Source organism: Vigna angularis, chromosome 4 (genome assembly GCF_016808095.1).
Source record: "Vigna angularis cultivar LongXiaoDou No.4 chromosome 4, ASM1680809v1, whole genome shotgun sequence".
Taxonomy (NCBI): domain Eukaryota; kingdom Viridiplantae; phylum Streptophyta; class Magnoliopsida; order Fabales; family Fabaceae; genus Vigna; species Vigna angularis.
In genome coordinates this window covers 11,431,532-11,446,477 of record NC_068973.1, presented here as the reverse complement: position 1 = coordinate 11,446,477, position 14,946 = coordinate 11,431,532, and the positions used below count along the sequence as shown (strand labels likewise).

At 30.8% G+C, this 14,946-nt stretch overlaps 2 protein-coding genes across 2 annotated transcripts; one reads left to right on the top strand and one right to left on the bottom strand.

Annotated features, from left to right (window-relative positions):
* Positions 1-5,367: 5,367 nt before the first annotated feature.
* Positions 5,368-9,153, top strand: LOC108331116 (carbonic anhydrase 2). The gene is made up of 9 exons (XM_017565742.2): positions 5,368-5,451; positions 6,413-6,481; positions 7,519-7,650; positions 7,746-7,794; positions 7,876-7,992; positions 8,117-8,170; positions 8,282-8,367; positions 8,535-8,640; positions 8,730-9,153. The coding sequence occupies exons 2-9, from the start codon at positions 6,429-6,431 to the stop codon at positions 8,907-8,909; spliced, it is 777 nt and encodes a 258-aa protein (XP_017421231.1). The 5' UTR covers positions 5,368-5,451; positions 6,413-6,428; the 3' UTR covers positions 8,910-9,153.
* Positions 9,154-9,686: 533 nt separating this feature from the next.
* On the bottom strand, positions 9,687-13,795 carry LOC108331988 (protein KINESIN LIGHT CHAIN-RELATED 3). The gene is made up of 3 exons (XM_017567053.2): positions 13,473-13,795; positions 10,852-12,915; positions 9,687-10,231 (listed from the first exon to the last, which is right to left on the bottom strand). The coding sequence occupies exons 2-3, from the start codon at positions 12,900-12,902 to the stop codon at positions 10,021-10,023; spliced, it is 2,262 nt and encodes a 753-aa protein (XP_017422542.1). The 5' UTR covers positions 12,903-12,915; positions 13,473-13,795; the 3' UTR covers positions 9,687-10,020.
* Between the last annotated feature and the right edge of the window lie 1,151 nt (positions 13,796-14,946).

The window sequence follows — 14,946 nt, the reverse complement described above, 5'->3', positions numbered from 1 at the left end:
CAACGCTTGATCTAATTGTAAAGTTCATAGTTTTGATGTTTACATGTTTGTAACTTTAGTAGAATAAATGATAAATAATTTTTGTCACAAAATAAAATGTCATGAAAAGATAAATATACACAATACAATACATATAAATAATCTATTAGTGTACCTTCTCTTAGTAATTTCAACGTTTATTAGCTAATAATTTGTCTGTTGTAAAAGTTAGACTCACGGACCAACACACTTTTCACCTAAAAGGATGCTAAACCTTCAGCTACTATGATCTTGTTGAATTTAGTCGACGTAGCACAATGCATGAAAAATTCTTGGTCATTATACAACCTTACTTTTCATTTGGCAATTCTTGTAAACAAGCACTATGTTCTTACCAAAAGGTTTTGAAGAATTCAAACTTTTTAAGTAAATCATTAAATGAAAACAAAGAAATAAGTTCTAATTAAGATAAAATTTAAATAGATAAATATTTAAAAATTTATATATAGAAGCTAAATATTTATTTCTTATTTTATTTTTCTATTTGTTAATTTGAATTCTTCCTAAATTTCTAAATGTTATGTATATAAGTTTCTAAATGTTGTTACTTTGTCAAACTATTCTTCAAGGAGCTAGAAGAATGGTTGTAAATCAATAAATTATTAAGTTTGGTAAGCATATCATTTTCTATTAAAGTTGTAATCATATTTTTACGTCTCTTTTATTGGAATTTAAGAGAAGATGTATTGATATAGATTGAGAGTTCTTAGATACTTGGATTTCTATTAGATTTACGGAAGGGCTAAGAAAAGCTTAGATTCAATCTACGTAAGAAGAGTTGATATGTACGATTACATATAATAAGTTCTTTTTTTAATATATAAAAAATTGGTGATCGGACATATATATATATATATATATATATATATATATATATATATATATATATATATAGAGAGAGAGAGAGAGAGAGAGAGAAAAAAGAGCTACAGTTATTTTTTAAATTTACTCTCTAAATAAAATTCTTTATAAATTAAAATATTTATTTTATCAATTTTATCATTTCTTTAAATTTAAATTTTTTTCAGTTTGATTATTTTCTTTAATTATAAAACTACTTATAAAATAATAAATTATAAAACTATTTATATTTAATTTCAATACTATAATAATAACAATAACAATAATTTTATTATTTTTAATTATGATAAAAAAAATTGAACACTTCCTACTGTAATGATTCTTCATTTTTGTGTCCATATATTTGTTTTCTAATTTTACTCTTTAAATATATGTTTTTTTTAAAATTAAGATAATTATTTTATCAATTTTATTTTTTAAGTGATCATTTCCTTAAATTTAACCCTTTTTCGACTAGACTATTTTTTTAACCTAAACCATTTTATTACAAAATAAATACAAATTATTTACAATAAAATTCTAAAATTAATTTAATTTTATGATTATAATAATTAATTTAATTCTAAAATTATTATTATTATTATTATTATTAATTAATTAAGTGGTATAATTGTCTCCTATCTCGTAGGCCCTTTTTGAACGGGCGTATCTTTAATTATGATTTCATTTTTAAGCTTAATTAATTAAAGAGTCCTAGAATAAATTATGTGTTGATAACTTTGGGTTCCTCGTATTGTTTGTTTTCTTATTAATTAGTAGTTCTAAATGTGAATTGAGTTCAATTTTCTCATTTATTCTGCTGATAGACTATATGAATATTTCAGTAATGAATCACTAAAATTGATGCAAGAGATATTCATATTAAAATTGTGTATTATGAGTTCCTGTTCATATTAAAAGTGTGCATTATTAGTTTTAATCATATTAAAAAAATTCAGTTGACTCCTCTTTTGTTTAATATTACAAATATATTCCAACCATCTAGAACAATAAAGAAATAATTTGTAGGTATTTCACGTGTTTGTACTTGATTTTAACATTTGGTTCTTAGTCAAACACTTTGCTCACATAGTTCTGTATCTTTATATTGGTTTCATATGGAAATATGATAAATTTCTAAAAAGTAATGCATAAAAATATTAGTTAAAAAAATCATTTTTCAGACATCGAGAAAAAGAGTAAAAAGTGATTCTACTTCACCAAATAAAACGTTCCAAACGTGGATTCATATGTTGGGAGAATGTATATTATTGCGTACTTCATTTGTGAACATGAAACGAGACCTACGAGTTTACTGTTGTTTTTACTTATGAAAAATGGAACGTACCAAAGATAATTAATTTTTTTATATAATTTTGATATTCTTAAAACTCCATTGATTTAAAAAGATATTAGTTAATTAATCAATACATTAGTTATAAGGGATATATGTATTTCGGAAATTGATTAAATAAATAATTGCACATATATAAGATAATATATGCTTGCTTTTTTTGCCACCATAACACGTAGACAATAGGGACTTTCAAAATGTGCAATATCATGCAAAATGTAGAACTTTTGGGACATTTTAATTCATAATAAAAGTTTATTTTTTAAGTATATACATTGGAAGATAAATTTTCAACAAAAGATGACGCTGGATAGCTAACTTGGTGAGAACATTAGAGTGGGATAATTTTGATCAATGCTTATATATTTGAAATTTCTTGAATTAAACATTAGACTTTATATAGTCAAAATTAACTAGAATAGTGTCAATGTGAAATTAATGTTGCATGATTGAAGTTAAATGTGAAGATTTAGAAAAAATGATTAAGAATAACAATGATTTTATAAATAATATTCAAATATTTTATTATTAAAAAGTTAAAATATAAATAGGATTATATTAAAATGAGTTTTATTTTATAGAAACTTTCATCATTTTTTTTAGGTTTAATAGGTTCGGAAGTCCCTATATTTGCGGGTTCGTTTCAATTAGGTCCTTCAATTTTGGAAGTGATCAATTGAGTCCCCACCACCGGCCTAATTTAATATTTTTAATAATTTCTAATTATATTTTCATTTATTAATATATTTAACAATTAAAAATGTTAAAAATTCATCTATACAGCTCAAACGGTGCCACCTGGATGCCATCTATATTTAACGAAAATGCTATTATTGAATCAAATTGACCAAAATTAGGGACCCAATTGATCACTTCCAAAATTAGAGGACCCAATTGAAACGAACCCGCAAATATAGGGACCTCTGAACCTATTAAACCTATTTTTTTTTTTAAATCTCTAAACCTCTTCTACCTTCTTTCTAAGTTTTTAACACTATCTCTCTCGTCTCTTTAAATATCTTAGTCTATTTTAAAACTCGATGCAACATCACATTTATCTAATCAAAATTGTGAATAAAATAAGTTTCCTTTGTGTTCTTTTTCTTGAGTCAATCTTGATCATGTTATATGTGGTCTTTAAGAGGTTTGCATATAACTTTAGGTAGCTCAATTTAATTGTCTACTCTTTTGTGCTAATGAGGGTGTGTTCAGATCATTAATATGCTCTATCTTTATGTAATTAGAGTCATCTGAAGTGTTTGACTATATGGAGTCTGTGATGGCAAACGCTTTAGCCATGGCTAAAAGGATCCAAGAAGTTTGAACTTCACATAAGTTGAGCATGCCTAAGTTGATTTCATTTGGGCTAAGGAAGGTGTGAAGACTTGGTCTATGATTTCTTCTGTAAATATTAGAATATGTTAATTTAGGCTTTGTATTATGTGTCTTTTAATGTAAGATTATATTTGGATAATGTATTTGGACAATAGTTTGGGTTTGGGCCTAGTAGTTTAGTTTAGGCCTAAAAGGATATGGACCTAGTTTTAGGCCAATGAGTGTAGCGTATGGATTAGGGTTTCTTAAAACCTAGCTTGTGCTCATTGGGAACCTTGTTTTTGGTGCTGGGCGAGTGAGTCTGAGTCTTATTGGGTGTTTTAACTTTTTTTCTCTTGTGTGCATAGTTTTAAATGGTATGATAATTTATTTTATGATTTGTTGTATGGTTTGGAACATATGATTATATGGATGTGAGGTTTGTAAGAGTTCTAAGGAGAATTCTTAATGTTTGTATAAAGTGTTGTTTGTATGAATGTAGGGAGCTCAGTCTTGGAGATTATCCTGATACTCTAATGATCATTCATTCTCAATTAAAGAGGATTGATACGTGTGGTTAGAGTAGCAGGAGGTCTTAGTTTGGATGCTTCCAGTATGGCCTAAGATACGGTACAAACTAATCTTGTGAGTGTGATGGGGTGAAACCCATTTACAATGACTCTGTAGAGCAGTAGAAGCCACTAAAAGTGCATGACTTGTCATAGCTCGACAGTCATACTATATCCAGACAATCTAGTCTATGTCTTTAGCATGATTAAGATGTTTGGTTTGTTTATGTGAAATATGACGAATGTATGAAATGTTAATATATATTATGATTGGTTTTGTATCACTAGCTTACCCTGTTTGTTTGTTCTAGGTTTAGGTGTTCTTGTACATTGTTTTCTTGGCAATAATCATCTGGTGGATATGAGAAGAGGGTGATGATATTTTTGTAGAGGAAGCTTTGGATGAAGGTGCATCAAACGTTTAGTTTCTTTTAGACTAGTTGTGTGGTATATAACTTTGTCTTATTGGCTTATATATAAAGTTAAATTGTAATTATGTTTTGTATAACTATAATGTAATTTTTTATTTCTCATCTTGTTAACTGTTCTATTTTATTGAATATGTGATAGTTTCTATATAATATTTATATTATGTCTTTTTGGGATGTTAATATATATGAACTTTAATTGATAATTACTTTTTATTAGATAACGTGCATATTTAATGTATTTTAATAACATTTTTTTAACTTAAATTTTACTAATAATTTTGATCATAAACAAAAATCTCCGTCTTCCCATCGAAATATATTTAATTTGTTTGGACATACTTAATAAAAAATGTTAGGATAGAAGAGTATGAAGAAATATAAAATATACTTATTTATAAACTAAAATGAATTTTGTGTATAAATTAATCTATAAAAGCTTTTTTATAATTTTTTAAAACGTTTATTTTAATTCGTAAACAAATATTTTTTTTTTATGAAAAAGGGGTTAAAACTTGTCCATATCATCATGGTCTCAATCTCAACTATAAAAGTCACTAGCTTCTACCTTTTATTATCATAGGGGTAGAGTTGTTTCATGGACGGTGTGTGCGAAAATTGTTTTCAAAATGCTATATATTATTTAAAAATTATTTTCTTGACATTTTCATATTCCACTAGAAATGTCAAATCACTAGAGAGAGAAAAAAATTATTTTAATAAAATAAAGGAAAGTGCTAAAAATAATAATAATAAAAACATAAGAAAAACCCCACCATCTTTATTGCCAGCTATAAATAGGAGACCCTGGAACTGAGAAAAGCACAACCAAAACTTTGTTACTTTCATTTCTCAGAAAATCTCTCAAGCAAATTATTTCTGTAATATCTTTTCGGAGCAAGAAAAGGTGGAAAAAAATATTGCTTGTTTCATAGGGTTATCTCAACCCTAATCCTACATTTGAGTTTATTTTTCCTTAGTTTTTGTTATTATTATTTTTTTCATTTTGTAGTATCTATCGTGTTATATCCTTTAAAAGAAAGCATACTACGTTTTAATAATAAATAATTTCAGAAACTTATATATATATATATATATATATATATATATATATATATATATATTTAGTTTTTAATGACTGTATTTCAAATATGTTTTATGCAGAAGTTTGTTTGAATTTACTTAAAATTCTCGTTTTTATTAGGAAATGATATTTTCCTATACAATAAACTTTTTTCAAGTTAAAGAAAGTGAATGTAATTTGTAGATCTATGATAAATTTCTTCAAGATTTTTTTTTTCAAGTTAAAGATTTAAAAAACCTTCATGAAGTACATTTTTATTGCAGATGTCATATTTAGAATTATAAATTTAAGATTTAAGTTTTATAAGAACTCTTTGTTAAAAGGGATGTTAAATATTAAATATAATGTTTAGTCATAAGAATAAAAAATTATTTCTTTGTCTTGAGAAGATAAAATATTAATAAATATCTTATAAGATTCTTTCAAATGGTAAAAGTGGTAAAGAGATCTTAATAATGATGCAATAAAATAAAATAAAGAGTAAATAAATAAAAAATATTATGCTATGAAATGACTCTTGTAACAAAGATGTGATTAAGTTGAAAGCCAATGTAATTAATGCATTTATTTCATCCAATGCTAATATGTATGTATAGATACAAGTTACAAGTGATTTTGACTTTTTTTTTTATTATATATATATAATATTTCAATAAAGAAAACTCTGGAAAATTTTCAAAAACATTTTTTGAAACAGGTTTTATATTACGTTTGCAGAAATCCATTAAATAATGAAATGGTTTGTTGATGGCCTTGTAATTAGTAACAGTTTTGGAATTTGCAGATCAGAAGAGATAACTATGGCAAAACAGACATCTGAAGTGGCCATTGAAGAGCTGAAGAAGCTTCTCAGGTTAATTAATTATTCATAAACTTCAATCACATGAAAATATTTTTCCTTTATTACACTGTTTTCTTACCCTTAAACTAGTTTAATGATGCACAATAAACTAACTTGAATCATATGTTACCAGTTAGAGAAATAAAATTAGAAAAGTTTCATTTAAAAATATAAGTTTAATTGTAGTTTTTCTTTCTTTATTTATATAACGTGCTCATTTTCTATAATTTTCAGTTATTTAAGTCTCTTCATTTTAAAATTTGGCAAAATTTAGTCTCTATGTAAACTTTTGTATTATTTAAAACCTTTACATTATCATTTTTGCCAATATTTAGGAGTTACTACGAAAGAAATGTGATTTTTTTTTTCAAAAGTTTATAAATAGAAGACAATTGATAAAATTTGTATGATTCTGTAAGATGAGAGATGAAGGTAAAAAGAGGGTAAAAATTGAGTTTTCTTTATTTTATTTCTTTTTTACTTCATATAAAATCTAATGTTTTGATTAATGAGTTTTAAGGAGAAGATGGTTTTAAACTGTTTAATTTGGAAGGAATTTTTAATAAAAAGGGTAAAACTTAAGGGTTTTAGATAATTTTTTTTAATTAAGTAAAGTACTAATTTTTTACTTTTAAAAATAAAAATTAACTACTTATTAAAAAAATTGAAAAAAGAGAGTCAAATGAGTATATAATTTAATTAAAATATCGATGAGAATTGAATCCAATTGATAATAATAGTCCTTCAAAATTAAGTGAATCAAAATTATATTTAAGTGTAGTGACATCAGTACATATTGGATATTTGTCGGAAAACAAAGTAAATTAAAATGAGTGCAAATGTGTAACAGTTAAGTCAGAAATATATTTATTTATTTATTCTACAAAATTTAAAAAATGTGTGTATACTTAAATTTAAATAAATAAAAGAAAATTCTACACTTATTTAACTTCACTCCATGATGAACTAAAATTCTTGAAAGACTCTATGATCATAAGATATAGAATAGTTATGCTAGTATAATAACATTTGTAGCTTAGTGATTACAGAGAAAAGGAAGAGCTTAATGCAGTGGCAGCAGAAAAAGTTGAAGAAGTCATAGCTGAGTTGCAAAAACATAATGACCCTGCCTTCCAAAGAATCATACTCGGATTCACTTACTTCAAGATCAACAATTTCGAGTAAACTTCAAATTCAACTCTTCATTATTGTGTTGATGCAAAAGAGAAATATGATACATATTCAACAATTTCTCATGTTTATTTATATCTTGCAGTAGGAATCCGGAACTGTATGACAAACTTGCCAATGGTCAAAGCCCCCAGGTGATGAATAGTTACAAGTTTTATCACCATTTTTCACCACCTTTGATCTTCTAATTTTGATATGTTCTGAATATGGTGTAGTATCTGGTGTTTGCTTGCTCGGACTCTCGAGTGAGTCCTTCAACTATCCTCCATTTCCAACCTGGAGAAGCTTTCATGGTCCGCAACATTGCTAACATGGTGCCTCCATTTAATCAGGTTCACAAGACTTTTACTTTACTTTGAAGTTTAAATTATGTTACTGAAATTCGTTCTCCATATATTCTTAAAATTAAACAAAAGTGGTTAAATTTCTCACTGTCATGTTCTGTTCATTCAACAGCTAAGGCACAGTGGAGTTGGCGCAGCCATTGAGTATGCTATCACTGCTCTCAAGGTGATGATGATTGGTTTATTAAAGTTTTCTCTGAAACCAATTACTTTATTTTTGGTTTTTAATGCATAGAGGAATCTCAACGTATATAAGACCAACCGTATGTTTTTACAGGTACCAAACATTCTGGTCATTGGCCACAGTCGCTGTGGTGGAATCCAAAGGCTTATGAGTCATCCAGAAGACGGTTCTGCCCCCTTGTGAGAATTAATTTCTATATATAAAATACATAGCTAATATCAAGATTTTAATTCCTTCTTTTTCACAGAAGAGTTAAACTAAAAATGTATACAATGTGTAGGATGGAACAAGTCTCCAATTAGCCATGCTTTAACCCTTTTGTACATTGTTCGATTGAAATGTGCAGTGACTTCATAGATGATTGGGTGAAAATTGGTTTGCCAGCTAAACTCGCGGTTCTGAAAGAATATGAAGGCTATGATTTCAAGGACCAATGCAAATTCTGTGAAAAGGTTTTATGTACTTCAATTTTGATTCAACTACCATGCTTTTAACATTAAATAATGAGTAGTGACCATTTTGTAATGTTCTGATGATGCAGGAGTCAGTGAATAACTCGTTAGTGAACCTGAGCACATATCCATATGTTGAAAGAGGAATAAGGAACAAGACCATAGGACTGTTGGGGGGTTATTATGATTTTGTGAAGGGAGAATTCAAGCTTTGGAAGCACGTGACTCATGTCACTGAACCCATTACTATCCCTCTCTCAACCCAGTGATGGATGACTCAAACTTGGCACTTTGAATTGGCACCACTACCACCTTAATTACTAAGTTTCTTGCTTAAGTTGTGCTGTTGTTCCTTGTCTGTGTGTGATTTTACGTCCTAAATAAATAGCATCTGCTTTTGATATTTCAAAAGTAAATGTACTTTAAGAATATTACTGAATTTCATGCATCTCTGTACGTGTTTAATTCAAATGCCTAATAAATGATGATGAGAGTTGTGGTCTTTGATAGATATATATTGTGGACTAACAGAACAAGTATAGTTTATATTTTGTCAAGTAGATGTTAAAAATAAAATTAGAAAAGAGAAAAGTGTGTATCTTTCCAATGCAATAAATGAAAGTGAAATCATATCAAAATAAAATACAGTGATAAATTCTATCTTTTGATGCATAAATAATTAATAAATAACCAAGCTGGGTTTATCTGTATATCTCGTAATATATATTTCTATGAAATCTACTGTGTAGGATTACAGAAAGCAATATTATCATGGAAGTAATGTTATCATGAAATGTAGACGTTAAAACAAGTGTCTGCAAAAGTGCAAACGAATAGACATATAAATTCAGTTTCCTTTTGAGAAAAAAGAAGACTAGGCTCTGGAGCCATATGATTAATCGAATTTAGTTTTATGATAAGTGTTCTTTGGACATTTTAGGCAAGACCACAAATCATTTATTTATTCCATTCTCTATCAAACTTCACTTAAGAAACAACATATACGTAACTGTCAACCATTAAGCTAATATCGGCAATGCAGAGTCTTGAACAAAGGGAGAAAAATAAGTCTTCTCTTGATATGTGAAACGAGGGGGAAAATGTTGTATACACAAACAAGGGGAGTATCTATACACCATAATTACTTACATAATATCATATAAACAACAACATAGCTTTTAAATAAGAATAATCTAGCACAAAAATTACACTCTTCCAATTTTACCCCATCAATGATAACACTATTCGATCATTCAATTATACCCAATAAATTAATACTGTCCAGACTGCAGGTTTATCTCTTCAGCCTTTCAGCATATGCTACTTTGAGTTCCTGTAAAGCATAGCTTTTCTTTTACGAGTCATTGATAGAAATCATCGTCAGGCCCTGATGACAACATTGTTTACAGTGTGAGCATTGCCATCAAGAAGGTTCTCAAGTGATCTGTTTTTTCTGCTCCGAACTCTTCCTGCTTCCTTCAACAACTCACCCAACCTTTTCTTCTCATCATCCACGTCAGGATTTGCTGTCCCAAGCTTTTCCTCCCTCGCGCTTACAACGTACTCCAGAATTTGAATTGCATCATCCATTCTGAAATAAAAAATATCAAACCCCATGAGAAGAGAATAACTAACTAACCATTCTGTGGAAATCTAAAACTCAGCTGTCCATTTGGATGCCAAGAAAGATGATACAGATGAGAAAAAACAAAAAAGATGGTGCATTTTTTTTGGGTTTGGGTAAAGAAAAAGTAAAAGGAGGAAAGGAGAGAAAAGTTTACTTTTAGAAGCCAAAATCAAGTTTCTTGCCTTCTGTTTTCTCTTCAATTCTAACTTAAAACATGTTATACCCCCTTCCCTTTCTTTCCCCCAAGCCATAGTGTTAATGTCACAAAGATGCAATTGTTTATATGTTGTTAATGTAATGGTTTAGAGGAAAGAAAGTGACATTAAACTAGTGAACTAACTCAACATGAATGCCACAATGAAAATCGGTCATTATATTCACGAGTTGCATGAACATGACTCAATTAACATACTGAGTGGCGTGACTGGATTAGGCAGACTATTAATATATAACATATCGTCTTACTACTAGCCTTCTCAATGTCGCAGTAAATTGAAAGTGCTGCATATGATCTAATAGTGAAAATATATCTGCAAATAGAAAAAAGGAAATGACCCAAAAAGGAAGAGAAAAAAGGTGAATACCTGCCAATTGCATCGTATGTGCCAGCAAGATTACTGCATACCCCAAGTGTTTCTGGGTGATACGGACCATATTCTTGTTCCAAAATACTCTTTGCTTCTTCAAATAATTCTGTAGCCTCACTTAAGGCATACCGTTGGACACAGGCAAGTCCCATTTGATTAAGAGCAATACCAAAGAAAGATGATTTCTTTTCTCCAATAGCACGAAGTTTTGAAATAGCCGTCTTCAAAGTTTCGTAAGATTCAGAAAAGTTCCCCAACATGTAGTACATGACTCCCATCTGAGCTTCAATTCCAGCTATTGTGCTTTGCTGACCAGGGACATCATTGTATATCTCCAGTGCTTTCTGCAGTAACTTGAGAGCCCGTTCAAGTTCATTCATAGATTCATAGATAGTTGAAATATTTGTAAGACCACTAGCAATCTCCTCTAGAGGAACTCCAGGAATTGGATTCTCGTATATTTTAAGTGCACTCTCACAATATGATTTTGATTCCCTTATCTTTCCTATCCTGTTATACAAGTCAGCCAGACGCACAAAGACAAATCCCACTGCTGGATGATTCTCTCCTTTGTTGGTCTTGAAAGCTGTTAATGCTTTCTGATACGCAAAGATAGCTTCATCATATCGAGACAAAGACAAGTATGCATCTCCAATGCTGCAATCAACAGAAGCCACATCCCCTTCCTGGCCATTAGCGACCATTGCCATGCTGGCTAGAACAAGATGCTCAAGAGCAGCTTCGTGATTTCCCTTTGTATCACATACAAGGCCCATGAGCCTCCTATCAGCTGCCTCTTCAAGAGACGGAGCTGGATTATTTGCTTTATGAATGTCTAGAGCCATCTGACAAAGCCTCTCTGCTTCATCAAATCGCAAAGCCTGAACATTAGCTTCAGCCACGTACCGACAAGTTTCACCAACTCTTGGGTCTGTCTCCCCCAAAATCTGCTTCTGTACTTCTAATCCAGTGGTATAGCACTTAATTGAATTCTCAAGCTGGCCCAGCATAGCATAGGTGTCTCCCAGTTGCATGTGACCAGCAAATTTAGCAAGGGCATGTTCCTGACTTTCCCCAATAACAGGAATCTCAATTGACCGCTCAAGAATTGGGATTGCCTCACCATATTGACCCAAGCTGCAATATATTGCTGAAATAACATGTAAGCACATAACCAGCTCTAAGCTCGGTTTCTCATCACCAAACTTCTCAAACAGTTTCATTGCTTGAAGAGCTAAGTCAAGAGCCCTATTAGGATTATCCCCGAATGAAATCATATCTCTTGCTTGTTTTAGTAATATCGGTGCCCTCTCAGGTCTGTCTAATGCGGACTCGGCCCTTTTCTCAATACGGTTTTGTGACACTGACTTATTACCCGAAGGAGAATTCTTCAAATTCTTCACGCCAGTAACACCACTACTTTGTTTCCTCGAAGGTCTACCATTCTTTCTTTGCATAGGAGGTTTTGGGGCAGGACTTTTTCCTTTGGCTGTTGATTTGGGCGACGTATCAGATCCCACCCGTGAACTCGATGCCTTAACAGACTTTACTGAGGAACCAGAACTAGTAGGTGCAGGCTGAACCTCCTGAATCTCATTCACCTGATCCAATTTCTTATCAGTGGTCAAGCCATCCAATCCGGAAGATATTTCACTACTTGAACTCCTTTCTTGCCCTTTCTCCTCCCCAACTTCCTCTTCCATTATCTCTACCTCCCTCATCCGTCCTCCAACTAGATGGCGCAATTCCGAATCGATTCTAGACTCATCGCCATCAGATCCAAAACTTTGCCGTGACGGTGACTGATCCGAACTCTGCATGTCACATACATTTTCATAAAGCTGTTCAATGGAGGGTTCAACCACCCCATCAACACCAAAATTAGCAGTATTGCCTTCACCTTTTCCCGGACTCGAGGAGCCCCTGGGGGACTTAACCGCACTCGAGGTTTCCTTAGAAGGGGAATCAAGGTTCACATTCATCTCATTACCTTCCCCTTCATCATGAACACCGTTCGTAACATTTCCTGTCATCCTCAACTCTTCCATGATATACAAGCTCCTGTTACAATCATCATCAAACACGTCGTCCACAAAATCAACACCACCCACAAACAACCAGATCCAATCCAAACCAAGCAAACACACAACACATCACACAAAAGAAAAACAAAACAATTGTCTAACTCAAACCGTTTTATTAACGAAGACACAATAGTTAACAAACCAATACGGTTCAAAACACATACATCTAAACCCAAGATTAGTAAGAGTCAAAATTCGTCAGCCTTGGACATCCCACAACCCGGGCAGAAACATCAACGTTGAGATACAGAAACAGTTGCAGAACCCAACAGTGTCATAAAAATAGAAACAATTATCAGCAAAGAAAGATAGAAGTAAAAAAAAGAAAAAACTCACCACAAACCGGATTGCACGGAGGCATACAAAACAACATATATATTATAATAATAAAACAAAAAGACAGAGAAAATTACGGGGTTATGTTTTATTTTGTTTTGGGTTAATTTTATCATTTGGTTTTTTCTTCCTCGTCGGATTCGGAGGCATAAAAATAACCGATTCGAAGAATAAAAAAGAAGAGGAAGGGACACATACCTTAAGAATGAGGCATAAGTGAAGAGAAGCAGAGGTTGTCGGTTGCAGAGAGACAGAGGAATGAGTGTACGTATATATAGAGATAGAACTCAGAGAGAAGAAGAGAAACTCAACAGAATACCTTTTTTTGGTGCGATGTATGAGAGAAGAAAAATGAATGAAACAGAGACCAGAACGGTGGTGGTGGAAGGGGCAAAACAGGGAATTCACCACCCACGTAATGAAGATAATAAATTGACGGAGAAAAAAAAGGGTTTCTCAATTCTGCAGAACTGTAATGTCAGAAAAAGGAGGGAAGCATACGAACTTGACTTCTCCCCAACCACGCCGAACGTGTTTTCTAATTTCTCTGTCTTTTTTTTTCTATTTGTCAACTCACCTTCTGCCGCCACGTGTCAGAAGCACTTTTCTGTCGGGACCGTTCTGCCCCTTGAAAATGTGCACAAGCACGAAGACAGACAACTTAGGTCTTTTTTATACGAAATTATTTCTAAGAAAATTTATCTCAAATATATTATTTTACTAATAAGGGTTAAATTCATTTTCTACTTACTATTAGATTTGTTACATTATTTTTGTTTTAGTTGTAAAGGCATCTCTGTGATGAGTTTGCGGAGATTGGAAAACAGGTTATGCAGAAAGATTGGCAATCACAGTCAGGAAATTACTTGCATCCTTTGTAACCTCACTCTAAACCTCTTTTTTGTTAACAGTTGTTGTCTGTTGCCAAGAAAAACTGAAAATTCACATACAAGGTATTTTATATTCTTATACTGTGATTTCACATTGTGTGTGTTTTACTTATTTGGATGTTTCAGCATTATTTTATTATTGTTGTATTACTTGATATAGAATTTTAGTATAGTGAGTAAATTACAAGTAGTTCATTGGTTGTGGTGTGAAGGAATCCGTGAGAGGGAAAAGAATAGCATAGCATTGAGTGATGACTATGATAGCATGTGAAGGGAATAACTAGCGTCCCCGCGTGCAGTTGCAGCATAATAATAATAATAATAATAATAATAATAATAATAATAATAATAATAATAATAATAATAATGCATATATTAATGTAAGATTGGATGGGAAAATTAGATTGTAAGAAGCCTATATATACCTACTTTTATGGTTGAAAACGAAATCCTACTTTCAAATTCTCCTTCGCTTTCGCAAAACATTATGATGTAATAATAGGGCATCTCAGTTTATACTTTACAACACTAAAAGAGTATTTGATTTTGTAGCCCCATATCAACACCATTATAGTAAACTCATTATAGGGGTAAATCCCTCTTATGGCAACTTCAATTCCATTATTCAATTATTCACTCATTCTCTCTCTTAGTTTTTTTTTAATCTTTAAAATATATTTATTTTGATATATTTAAAAAATTAATATAATTTAAAATATTAACATTATTGTATTTTAGAGATGCACTAGAGGGATGATAAAAAATATTAACTTTTAGAATCC